The sequence below is a fragment of the Rasamsonia emersonii genome (genome assembly GCF_000968595.1).
Source record: "Rasamsonia emersonii CBS 393.64 chromosome Unknown ctg1118621760031, whole genome shotgun sequence".
Classification (NCBI taxonomy): Eukaryota; Fungi; Ascomycota; class Eurotiomycetes; order Eurotiales; family Trichocomaceae; genus Rasamsonia; species Rasamsonia emersonii.
Window position 1 is genome coordinate 80,054 of NW_013563256.1, and position 12,525 is coordinate 92,578.

The following is a 12,525-nucleotide window of genomic DNA, read 5'->3' on the forward strand; positions in this document are numbered from 1 at the left end:
TCCCTTGGTTTCAACCTCGCCACCTGAAACAAGCACGGATCTCCTAGCCCCAGTCTTCCGACCGGAAATGCCTCCCCTTTGATATCGAATTCATTCCCCTTTCCTCGACTTGTTAATTCGGATTCTGCAGCCGTGAAGCAAGGTCACTCTTCACGTTGACATCTTGTGGTGGGAGAGTGGGAAACACAGCTAGTGTCTGCCCTCGACTATCTCTGAATTCACATCCCCACCATGATCCGCCGCAATTCCGACATCGAAGTCAAGCTGCCAGATGCGGCCGCATCCCAAACAGCGGATACTCCAGACGAGCAAGATATCGAGATGCTATCTGACGACCAAGGCCAGACTCTATCATTGCCCGCACATATCGCCGCTCGTTTCTACAGGAAATCCGGCAGCGCCCGGCGCGCCTCTACCACGTCGTCCCGCCGCAGTTCCATCTCATCGTTGCACTCCCATCATTCGAATGTTTCCGCCCATGGCGGATACCACAGTGATCATGTCGCCCAGCATCTACGTCGGGCATCGATTATCGAGAGTCGTAAAGCAAGACTTGCGGACAGGGCGGCACATGCGGAGAAAGTAAGACTTCGTGCGGCCCTTGCGAAAGCGGCGAACCGGAACCTACAGAGGGAGGAGAGAGCGTTAGCGGCTCAGCAGGCCCGCGAGAGACTTCTAGCCGAAATTACTGCCAAGTGCGAAGAGGAGGTGAGAAGGGCAAAGAAGAAGGCTGAGGACAATCGGGAGATGAAGGCTGCGAAGCATGCCCGGCTGCGACTGGAGATGGCCGCGAAGTTTGCTGAAGCCGAGAAAAGGCGACTCCTGTATCAGCAGAGTCAGCGGCGGCACCGTACGAGTGGGTCGTCGAGTGCACAAGAGAAGAAGACGGCGAGATCCGCCGTCAAGTCGCTGACTCGAGAGGCGGCCGCCAGAATCATCCAGAGAGCTTGGAGGAATCATCACACGCGAGTCGTCATGAAATCCTTCCGTTCTCTCAATCTCTCTCTAGAGCGCGTTCAAGGCATGACCTTTGATGAAGTTGGTGCCCTTCTTTCGGAAGAAGTCGTCTTGAATACCATGGCCAAGGTCCTGCGACTCTGCGGGCTGCAGGACATGGAAGGCGGTAGTATGGGCGAACGAGGCGCTGTGCGGACGTTCCTGAGCAGTTTTTTGATCTCGGCGCACCCTTCTCAAGTCCTTAACACCAACGGTGAACAGGAACAGGACTTGATCGCCAAAGCGCGAGACTTGTTGACGTCTTTTGAACAAGTTACTGCTCAGCTGTCGGCTGGATACTCAACCTCTGCCATCACGAGTGAGCTCCAAGGTCTATGTGAAGCCTACAGTGTTTTCTTCTCTGCATTTCATGCGTGGAAGGCACATGACTCGACTGTGCTGATTGAAATCATGTTGGCTCAGTTTGTCGAGCTCGAATTGATCTGGCAAGCCGTCAAAGACGATCGCGATGGTGGGGTTGTGGATGATTATCAACAAGGCATCCGGCATAACCAAATCCTTCTGCTGGCGAAATTAAAGCGTCTCGCGGGCCCGGATAAGGCCATGGACATGGTCAGGCAGGCTTTAAGGAAAGCTAAGCGGGAGAGAAAACGCTCAGCATCTTCCAAGCAGGCCATTCCTCGTTCAGCTGCAGTGCCGCCCTCCCCATCAGCTGAAGCTCATCCCGAGAGCGTCCCTTCGCCCATCAGTGAGACGTTCAACAACGTTGACAGTGCCGTTCTCCATGAATTGGACAAGCAGAGGCTTTCTCCCCACGAGAGCTTCACCAAGGCGTTGACGGCCCTTCCTGAGAACCGCGTCTTGGTGCATGAACTTCTCATCAACAAAGAATACAAAATCGAACAGGCGGCGTACACAGAGCCACGGAAGCAAATCATGAAGCATATGTGTGACATGATGAGGAAAGATGTCGAGGCCGGTCATGGCACCAACTGGATAGTGGCCATGGCCACTGTTATACAGGACCGGCTCTTACGATCTCTAAGACCGGGGAATTCGCTACATGTCCTGATCAGTGAAGTCCTCGATCCAAAATTGATCGAAAATCAATGTAAAGCTGGCACATTTTCCTACGATGCCTTCTTTGACTTCATGAGCACCATTCTCCCCAAGCTTTGCGCTCCCTTCCGGGATCCCGAGGTGAAAGCTTTTGCTGAAGATAAATCTGGCGACGCGATCGATCGTCTCGCCCGGTTGATGGGCATCATTGACCTATTATCCTTAGATCACACGAATTTTATGATCCATGTAGCTGCACCTCAGCTTATCCAGGAAGCGCCAGGCTATGAGCAGAGGACGTTCGAGAGAGGTCTTCAAGATGGGTCGATAAAGTTGGACAGAACCAGAAGATTCTGGAGGACTAACAGAAACCTCCTTATCGACGAGATGAAGAGGCGAGATCCTGAGAATGGCAACGCCGATCCCCAACCTCCAGCCGCAAAGATCTACGCTCAGGGTCTTGTGGATCTTGTTCTCAGCAATGCTGCAGTTTCTGCCGATCTCATTCCAGAAACGCTCGATCTGGATCGTGAGCGCCTGGAGAGGCTGCACTTGAAGGCGTTCAAGGTCGTCGCAACCGCTTCAATTCTCCTGACCGCAAAGAATCTCCTTAAGCGAGACGTCCGGTCGCAGTGGAAAACCGAAGCTGAGCACATAATTTCCCTTAACTTCACCGACATCAAAGCAGAACGCGTACAGTCGATTATCGAATCAACCCATCCTATGCCCGCAGCGGCGAGGTCACAGCTCTCTGCGACCATTAGACGCGTTCTGGCTCCTGTTGCTACCGCGTCAGCCGCAGCTGAGGCCTCGGCGACGCCCCAGACATCTGTTGAAATCATCACCGGAACGTCACCGCCGACCTCTTCGGACAACTCCCAGGCGTCGACTTCGTCAGCTTCACAAAATGAAACCAGTGCCACTCCCTCGAGTTTCAGTGACCCTGTCGCACGGTTGATACTATCGCGTCTCCGTGCGCATGTCCTGACTCGTCTCAGCGCCTCTAGCGCGAGCGAAAGAGTGCGTGCTACCACAACGGCCAGCCAGAGTTTGGCCGCGGCAGGCATGCCGGAATTTGTGAGTGAGGTTGGAAAATTGGTTGACGAACTGGGAAAGGTCAGGGAAGTTGACTGGCTCTGTCATGGGGTGTTTTACGAGCGCATCTGGAACGAAGAAATGCCTCAAAGACAGGAATAAGGCATAGCTCATGCCTTTTCTTGATTTGCTTACATGGCTTTCTTTTTTACTTTATGCTTTTTATGAAAGGATGTTGATGTTCGTACAACTTTTCTTTTGCCGCACGTCATGTCCCTTGAGAACAGCCTATCAACGGTCACTGAATAGGAGAAATGGTGGTTCAGCGTGACGATGTCAATGGGATAGTATTGGTCGAATATCGTCTTTTCGAGGGCACATGGAAGGATGGGACTTGCTATCTGAGAGACTGGGATGAATGCCCAGCCTAAGCCTATTTCCTGCATAGTTGATGATTTGCTGGTGTTACATGAATGTTTTCATATATAAGGTGATATTTACATTTACCCAGATTGAATGCTTTTTTTTCTCCTCATTTTTTCCCTTGTCTTAGCTCTAGATCCAAGTAAATTATAAAATTTAGTAAACTCTACGAAAACTCGAGAAAGATCTCGTAGCTTACGCAGTATATCATTTCCAGCAACAGTAAGGTTGCTTATCATATCAATAGATTTTTATCTATTGGCTCCGAGATAGCTTAGTTTCCGCCCCGCACTTCTTTGCTTAACTTTCTGTCGGAAGACTGGCAACATTTTTCCACCCCATATCTAGCACTGCATTACGGTTTATGGAAGATTGCTTGTAAAATAAGCGCCTTGCTCTGTTTTTTCTTCCATAAACAAGGCTTGAGGGGGGAAATTGATCTTGTTTGTACTTCTTTTTGACCCCCTGGGAAAAAAAACTAAGCCTACCCACCCCTCTTCGGAGGGCGGATGGTTAAAAAGCAACCTCATTAGCTGGCGCAAAGAGAAGGAATTGATTGGAAATTACAAAATCACACATTTTTCGCAGAAAAATGACAGCTGCAGGTGCTCGGATTTCATACCTTTCCGATCTTACCCCTCCCTCCCTCGAGCGGACGTGGTTGACTGCTCCGCACCCAACTCTCCCCATCGTTGCGACGTGCAGCGCCGACAAGACGGTGCGGATATACTCACTCACAAACTTCAAGCTTCTCTCGACGATATCCGGAGGTCACAAACGGAGTGTGAGAACTTGCGCCTGGAAACCGTTGGTCAAAGGGGAGAGTGTGCTCGCCACAGGCAGCTTTGACGCCACTGTTGGAATCTGGAGACGGTGGGACAGTTATGGAAGGGAAGAGGGCGGCAGCCAAGCATGGGCCATAGATGACTCGAAACCGAACGGAGAAGAAAACCATGATGACGAAGGCAGAGGGTCGCTGAGACCCGAGGATGATCATGACGCTGAGGATGAAGAGGAGTGGCGATTTGCGGTGCTACTGGACGGACATGACAGCGAGGTGAAGTCCGTGTCCTGGTCACCGTCGGGGATATTACTCGCAACGTGTGCCCGCGACAAATCAATATGGATCTGGGAAGATCTCGACGATGGTGACAACAATTTCGAGACGGTCGCCGTGCTTCAGGAGCATACTGGAGACGTTAAATGCGTCTCTTGGCATCCAACAGAAGAATGTCTCGCCAGCGGTAGTTACGACGATACGATCAGGATATGGCGAGAGGATATCGATGACTGGGGCCAAGTTGCTTGTTTGAAAGGTCACGGTGGAACAGTGTGGTATATAGACTGGGAGGGAGCGGACAATGCGCCATCAACATCTCCGTCATTGACTGCAGACGAAGCCGCAGCGGTGAAAGATCGATGGAAGGAACACCATGCCCTGTCGGGGCCGAGATTGATCTCTTGCTCCGATGACCGGACAGTCCGTGTATGGCGCAGAAAGCCCAAGCAGCAGTCATCATCCGCTGGCACTGGCATGCCGAGCATCATCCGCCCTGTCGGGCTGGACGAGACCTGGTATGAGGAAGCAGTGCTACCGGCAGCACATGATCTTTCCATCTACGCTGTGACATGGAGTAAGAGAACAGGCCTTGTCGCGTCTGCAGGGGCGGACGGCAAGATTGTAGTATATGAGGAACGATTCGTGTCTGCCGATGACAATCTTTCCAACGAAGGGGATAAGATGGATGTCGAACCTGCTGTTGAAAATCAGACTGACGGGCATACGCCTCCATCACTGCGAACTGAATGGGTCATACTCGCAACGATCGACGCAGCGCACGGCATCTACGAAGTGAACCATATCAGCTGGGCGAAGCGTGCTGATCGGAAGCGTCATGAGTCCTCCTCGGCAGGAGAAGAAGAGATCCTCGTCACCACGGCAGACGACGGCAGCGTCAAAGTGTGGACAGTGGATCGGTAGGAAAAGGGTCAGGCCACCGTAATCGTCGACATATTCTGAATTGGATACAACAATCCCCCTACATTACATCCCTTGGCATGGATATCTGGATATACATTTAGAGACTTTGCTTTTTTAGTGTGTGTTTGTCATACATGCATACGGATATCTATCTACCTTATGACCATGTAAACAAAAGGTACTAAGTTAGTAGTTTAGGTAACTAAGGAAATAGAATACAGAAAAACATGCTTCTGTGGACATCACAAAATGAAGACAAACAGACAATAATCCTTGTTAGTTAGATTTATAGTCCTCATACAGACAAATAGACAGACAGACGCACTAAGATCTAATTCAATCCATCTATCAATATCTTGTACTGTACATACAATACAGCAATTCAATCGAATGATGATGCTGATTTTTAAAGTTGTATAATTAGAAAGAGAGGGGTAGAGAGGGAATAAATAAACAACTAGGTATCTACCTGGCCATTAACTATACTTCGTATATAGACAAAAAAAGATGACGGTTCCTACCGGCTGGAAGTAATAGTAATTTCCTATTTCCTCTCTCTCCTCTTACTCTTATCCTTCCCTGTTCATGAAGATGTCGATATATACCATTCTCCTTTTTTTTTCCACCTCTTTCCTCGTAACGGAGAACGATTACTAAATATTTAATTTAAAAAGAAGGGAGAATTTGTTGAGATACTTTCTTATCTTTACAAAAAAAATCCTTTCTTCCCTACTCGATAAGTAAGAAGCTGGAATATATTTAAATAGAAGCAAAAAAAAAAACGCTAGAACAAAAGCGACTTTAAGAAAAAGAAGCCGATTTGCATCATCTCTCTCCCGACGGATGACTCTCTCTTCGAGAGTCGGGATGTTGTTGCTGTGATGGTGATTCGTCGTTATCACTATCATCATCGTCACCAATCGCGTAGTGCTCTGCTTCCATGTTCCGAGAACCCTCCAGGTTGAGTCTGTCCAGCTCCGATTCATCAAAGTCGGCTGTTTCGATATCTCCGTTTGCTTCTCGCTTGTTCCGGAACCGGTCCAAGACACTGGAAGAGCCGCCGGTGGAAGCCTCGCCGTTCCGGTAGACAGAACGGTACCCGCGGTGACGACGGCGACTGCGCCAGATGAAAAATCCCCAGACACACACCAAAATTATAACGACGACCAGCATGGCTTCGCCGGACTTGGCGTATGCCTTCCATTCAGCTTGCTTCAGTCTCTGCTTCTCTTGCTCCTCAGCAGCAGTGCTGTTGGGATGGCCTCCCACGGAGGTTTGGGGCAACTTCTCGCCGTCAATACGCGACTCGGCTGGGGAGCCACCGATGCTGGCGATGTCGACGTGCATGAAACGGTCTAACATATCACGAGTCCGGCGAGGGAAGTCGAACGGCACCATGTGACTGGCGTTGTAAAAGAGGACGTACGTCAGGTTTCTCGCCTGCTGATAATAACCAGCTGGCTCGCCTTCAAAGGTCCAGTAACGTCGGGGCGCCCAAACCCCAGGAGATGTCTCAAAGCCAGTCCCGTCGTTCCATTTCATGTTATGAATCAGCTGCTCGGTACCAAGATGGTTGCAAATCAGGTCCCTGTCTCCACTGAACAGGAGAACGGGAATTCCGGATTCGATCAATTCCGGGAGGAGCCGTATCGAAGGCAGCGAGTGCTTTGCCTTGAAATTCTTGCTCACAGCACCAGCACACTCCTCCCACCCACTAGCCTTGTCACGGTTGAGGTTCAGGGCTTGCATGACATCCGGTCGCTGCAGGTATGGTCTCAGATATTCCAGATCTGGAGGCCAGGCCATCCCACAGGACTCGTCACGGAGACGCACGTCGTACATGTTGATGCACTGCTTGTTGGAATCCGTGGTTAAGGATAACATTTCTGTGAGGACCTTTTCGCACTCAGGGATATCAACTCGATCTTTTCCGCCGGAGGCCTCTAGCTGAGCAAAGCAGACGGACTGCAGTGACTCCAAATTTGAAGAGATGTCGCTGCCTTTCGCAATTAGACCCTCCTTATATGCAAATTGGAGGTAAGTCGGGTACTGGTCCGCTGGCGAGATCCAACCATTGCCGATTAAGAGCCCTTTCAGGTTCCATTGAGTGCCACCGGTGGACGCGACTTTTTGATTCCGTTCGAGGATGGCTTTGGCGATGTATGGGATGTGCTGGCCGGCATAAGATTCTCCAGCGATGTAAATCTACGACGATCAAGCGATGTCAGTTACGCACAGCCTATACCTGGCGGGACGTCGAAACGTACATCGTCACTCTCATATTCTGGGAAAATCTTGAACCACTTCTCCAAAAAGATCATAAACTCCGCGGACATCTCGAACAATTCATGCAAGTAGCTGTTTGTATTGACATAGCTGTAGCCGGTTCCCACCGGCTGATCCACAAACAGCAAGTTGGCAAATTCATCCCAAGAGCCATTGTTGTATTCCAGCGTATGATCGTCCTTTAACCTGTAGGGCCCAATCTCCATCAGGGCGCCGTCCATGGAGCTGCACCCTGGACCCCCATTCAGCCAGATGATGGTGCGCTGTCGGTTGGCAATATGCCTGTTCTGAAAGTGCCAGAAGAATAGATGTCCATTGTTTTCGGGGTCGACTTCTACATGTCTGGTAGCAGCATGGGTCAGTTAGCGTTTCAATCAGCACAGCACCATTCTCAAGAGCAAGATATCGCCAACTTACCCAGCATGCATCTTCAACAATGGACCCTCCGGCTGTCCCGGAAGTGATCTAACATAGTAATCCGCAGCCGACTGCGCAATCGCGCAGAGCGGACTGCCCAGGAGCAGCAGCAGGAGAGACTGTAGCATAATGGGATGGAAACTCCTTGGCCTCCAGTCCCTCCCGGAGGCGAAGGAAAACATCATCTCCCAGGTCGTGAGTCCACTCCGCCACAAGACAGCACAGAATGAAGCGAAGAAAGGCTCTTGAATAGCATATGTCCCGTGCGAGCACCGCGTCCAAGCTACCCTCGATTCCGCGCTATGCCCGGCCGAATGGCGGGCCGTGGACGCTGGCGGACTCTACCGCGGAGATGCTTCCGGCGAAAGGGAGAAAGGCGGAGTCGGGAAAATACCAAGGAGAGATGTCAAAAAGGAGAGACGAGAAATATCCAAAGGCGGAAGCGGGTTGCTGGTGTGAATGATCAGATAGGGAGATTGACATGCGTGGCCAGATTAGCTGTTTCGTCAGCTGTGGCTGAGTAGCCGGGTAGTTACGGAGTATGGGGCGTCTGTGACAGAACAAATACAGCAGTTGATACACTTGGTCCTGCTTATGTCATGTAACATAACCGTACCAAACACAGCATCACTTACAATACTGACATTACTCCCATCCAATTTTCACTGTTATTTAGTTGCTTACTGGTAGAGGAAATAATTATGGTCATTATTATTGTTACCATTCCTAGAAACTCTTCTCATCAGGTTACTGCCCCTAGTCGAGGAAGAGAAAGAGCACTACAATTCCAATTCGTATCCATGCCTTGAAGTCTTCCATATCTTTGCTACAACGCAGTCTCAAATCTCACGCTTATATATTCAAGACAACAATCTCAGTAGGGGTTAGCAGCCTGCTCACAAATAAACTGTCGCTAACTGAAATATGCAATATATAATCAATGTCATGGATTCCGAATCCTGTATCACCATTGCTAAGAGCTATCAATGGCATAGCTGGGACTGACTCAGGGTCATGGAGAACTCAGTTGACCAACCAGCTGTGCATTGCGGTATCTCCTGTCGTTATTGTCACAGCCGTTTGATAGTTGTTGGCATATTCATTACACAAAATTGAGCAGTGGCGGTGTTTAGTTCTCATCTCTACATGACAGACTTATGCCCACATTGTAGGATCCTTGAGAAGCCTTGAATGGTCCACCAAACGCATGAGAAGATGATTTTAAGTAACTTGCCCTGCAACTGGCACACAAGTCACAATAGATCGCTGACGCCTCTGTCAGCGTCTTTCTTTATCAACTCTTCCATTCCCTGTCAGTCGTTTTCGTAAGCTACTGTAGTTCCATAAAAAATAAATTCCTATATAGGTAATAAACGTACCTCGGGCATGATAGGATGTCCATCTTGATTCTTGACATATCGGTAAGGCAACTCGGTACTTTCGTGCGCGTTGATGCGCAGTTCAGGATTATCGATATATGGGATCTGATCCAAGGGAACTATATGGTACGAATGTGAGTGAGTAGCTGGACAGACAATTCGACAGCCTACATTCTACTAAAAAACTCTCACCTTTGTCCTGAACGACCATACGCGTGACTCTTACGGCGGTGTCCGTGGACATCTGCTTCGGGCCAAGCCTTCGCCCAATATAGCCCTTTTTCCGCAATTCAGAAGTACGGTCTGTCTCTCTGCGATCAGTAATAGATACATGTAGGAGGCCCACGGATTTAGTTGGCCAGACGCACCTCGCGGGGGATCATCACCTGCATCAAGATCATACCAAGTCAGCCTACTACGTGAACTCACTCTACGAGCTTCACGACGAATGATAATTGAAGCTGGGAGCTCTCATGGTCATGGTTTGGTCGCACCGAGTATACCACCGAATAGGAAGACCTCAAACTCATCTCCATCTGCGGGGCTCAATTCCGTCTTCGCGGCCGGGTCAAGCAAGCAAACCTTCGACTTTCGGTCCCCGAAGATCTCTTCGACACTGCGTCCCTCAACCTCGAACCCCTCCGTCTGAGCCAGATCTTCTGGCACCTGCAGGGTGGCCGGGACGGAGGTGAGCAGGAACCTGTTCCCGGCTGCTCGTGACTCTCGAGCTATGCAACCATATTCGAGAGCCGACCAGGGCCCAAGCTCCGGGTCAAGATGCTCGACCACAAAGGTCAGGGATTTCCTGGTTTTGTCGTCACTCATGTTGCCTGAACAGCAAATCAGAATAGGGATCTTCAGGACAAGCGAGTAGGTCGAGCCGGGAGGCGTGTGATTTAAGCTCCGGAAAGTAGTAGAATGGATCCGCGGGGGAACAAATAGAATTGATTTCTGGAAGCCCAAAAAAGGGTAAATAATTTTTTAGAAAATAAAAGCCTTGAAGTCAAAGACGTCACCAGAAGGAGCCCACCTCGTGATGGCGTCGAAGGACGACCACTTTAATCCAGATCTCAGCTGCGATTGGACAAGACCTATCTCCAGAGACTAAAAAGTCTAAAAAAAAAAAGAGAAAGAAACGAACACTAATTTCCCAGCCAAGCCCTGATCGCACGCATCATTGACTGACTGCATAGAGGTCGAAGGGATATCTGCAACAAAGCTAACCAGAATAATTATTGTCCATTACTGGCCTTCGGAGATGGTGATTGGGTGCCGGATTTTTGTCGCGCACAATGGGAAATAGCTGGAGAGCAGGAAGGTGCAATCCATGGAAGGCCCATCACGAGATCTTTTTAGTCTACACGCTGCAGGATCCCAGCTGGTTCCCAGTGATAATAAGAAGAATATTATTGTTGTTGTTGTTGTTGTTGTTGTTCGCAAGCACCAATAATGATCAGCTCTATGAGCTACAAGCGAGTTCAGTTACAGCCCTTACTTCGGGCATCAATAGTCGAGACAATCAGGAAACATACTGAGCATCGTGGCCAGTGAGAAAAAGAAATCATACAAGAAATATAGGATAGAGAAAGTGTCTATTATTGTTCTTCTTCGCCAGCAGCACATTAATCAGAGATAATCATCGCCATTCTTTAGTCGGAGCGGCCTTTGCCGGGCAGGCGCGGGCCAGAATGGAGGGCGGCCATTGGGCGGGCGGGCAGCTCTCTGACGTACTGGCCTCGATCCCCTCTTTCTCGTCCGTTGTGCACTCACTTATCGATACCAACTGCCTCGACCCAACCGACTCTGGTTAACCTCCCTAACCTAATCATCCAGTCTCCAGGCTTTCTCCGTCTTCCCCAAGGCAGTGGCTCTGCCCAGTCGCCCGTCGATCTGCTTCCCGCTCGTCTAGCGTCTCAACTACTCACGCCCCGCCTTCTGCAGTGTCAACCACGTACGCTGCTTGTCTCTCATCCCTGCTGGTTCGTTGTGCCCTCGATGTGAACAGCTCTCTCTCGCAGCGTGCGAATCTCGATCTCAGCGTTTCATCACTGGCCTCATTCGGACAGGGGTGGCAGACCGTGTCCAAGCTGCCCAGTGATTGATCTTTGTCCAGAGGCAAAAGTCCAGACCAGAGCCAAGGGCTTGACGCGATCAGGGCTGACCTGATCCTACACCCGCGCTGGCCATCGGCGCAGTTCAACCGGTCCGCGCATCAGTCTTCCTGTGTGCAGAGAGCAATAACCTCAGCAACCTTGCTCTTCTTCTTCCCTCATATCCCCCGCCGTTCGCCATCACAATGAATCCCCACCAGCAGAACAAAGTCGATATCAGTGTGAGCTCCCTTCCTTTCTGCCCTCATTTGATCCATCCTCTCCAATTCTCTGCTACCATAGTCGACAAGTTTAGTTGCTAAACCTGGCTACAGTCTCTAAGTCCCGATGAGCAGCGTTTGCTCCGTCTCTATGGCAAAGTGCCCACGAAGAAGGACTTGCTGCAGAACAAGCTGAAGGTTCGACTCGCCTTATTATCGCCTCGTTTTGTCCGACTCTATCTCAAATATTCTGACCCTATTTCTCATTTCAGGAACGCAAATACTTCGATTCCGGAGACTATGCGCTGAGCAAAGCCGGAAAAGCCTCAGATGTCGGGGTCACCAATATTGGATCTCGTCATCCCGTCCCAGAAAACATTCCTCACCTGACGGCCACATCTCCGGGTGCTAATAACCCTGCGGCAAATACCAATGGAGGTGTACCCGGTTCTCAGGGCCATCCGATTCCCGGCAGCATCAGCGGTCATCCTGGGTCGATAGGCTTTCAGAGTCGTAGCCCCGTCAAGGAGGCCAGCTTCTTGCACCGTGGTACCAGTGTCGATGACTCTGAAAAGGCGGACGAGCTCGAGAGCGGGCAGTCTGAGAAGGACAATACTGGCAAGGATCCCAGCCTCAGCCCACCTCCAGCAAGGGAGGGCGTCCCAATCCGGCGATGA

At 50.3% G+C, this 12,525-nt stretch overlaps 5 protein-coding genes across 5 annotated transcripts; 3 read left to right on the forward strand and 2 right to left on the reverse strand.

Moving 5' to 3' along the window:
* Nucleotides 1-231: 231 nt before the first annotated feature.
* On the forward strand, nucleotides 232-3,213 carry T310_2506 (IQ calmodulin-binding motif domain protein; the record flags this gene model as incomplete). The annotated part of the gene is made up of 1 exon (XM_013474598.1): nucleotides 232-3,213. One exon carries the CDS (start codon nucleotides 232-234, stop codon nucleotides 3,211-3,213), a length of 2,982 nt encoding a protein of 993 aa, XP_013330052.1.
* Nucleotides 3,214-4,066: 853 nt separating this feature from the next.
* T310_2507 (cytosolic iron-sulfur protein assembly protein 1) lies at nucleotides 4,067-5,455 on the forward strand (the record flags this gene model as incomplete). The annotated part of the gene is made up of 1 exon (XM_013474599.1): nucleotides 4,067-5,455. One exon carries the CDS (start codon nucleotides 4,067-4,069, stop codon nucleotides 5,453-5,455), a length of 1,389 nt encoding a protein of 462 aa, XP_013330053.1.
* Nucleotides 5,456-6,280: 825 nt separating this feature from the next.
* Nucleotides 6,281-8,286, reverse strand: T310_2508 (Carboxypeptidase D; the record flags this gene model as incomplete). The annotated part of the gene is made up of 3 exons (XM_013474600.1): nucleotides 6,281-7,660; nucleotides 7,723-8,023; nucleotides 8,159-8,286. The coding sequence occupies 3 exons, from the start codon at nucleotides 8,284-8,286 to the stop codon at nucleotides 6,281-6,283; spliced, it is 1,809 nt and encodes a 602-aa protein (XP_013330054.1).
* Nucleotides 8,287-9,411: 1,125 nt separating this feature from the next.
* On the reverse strand, nucleotides 9,412-10,362 carry T310_2509 (DUF431 domain protein; the record flags this gene model as incomplete). The annotated part of the gene is made up of 6 exons (XM_013474601.1): nucleotides 9,412-9,468; nucleotides 9,538-9,683; nucleotides 9,730-9,844; nucleotides 9,906-9,923; nucleotides 9,967-9,998; nucleotides 10,032-10,362. 6 exons carry the CDS (start codon nucleotides 10,360-10,362, stop codon nucleotides 9,412-9,414), a joined length of 699 nt encoding a protein of 232 aa, XP_013330055.1.
* A 1,471-nt stretch (nucleotides 10,363-11,833) lies between these two features.
* On the forward strand, nucleotides 11,834-12,525 carry T310_2510 (CAMP-regulated phosphoprotein family protein Igo1; the record flags this gene model as incomplete). Its single annotated transcript, XM_013474602.1, has 3 exons — nucleotides 11,834-11,869; nucleotides 11,963-12,046; nucleotides 12,121-12,525. The coding sequence occupies 3 exons, from the start codon at nucleotides 11,834-11,836 to the stop codon at nucleotides 12,523-12,525; spliced, it is 525 nt and encodes a 174-aa protein (XP_013330056.1).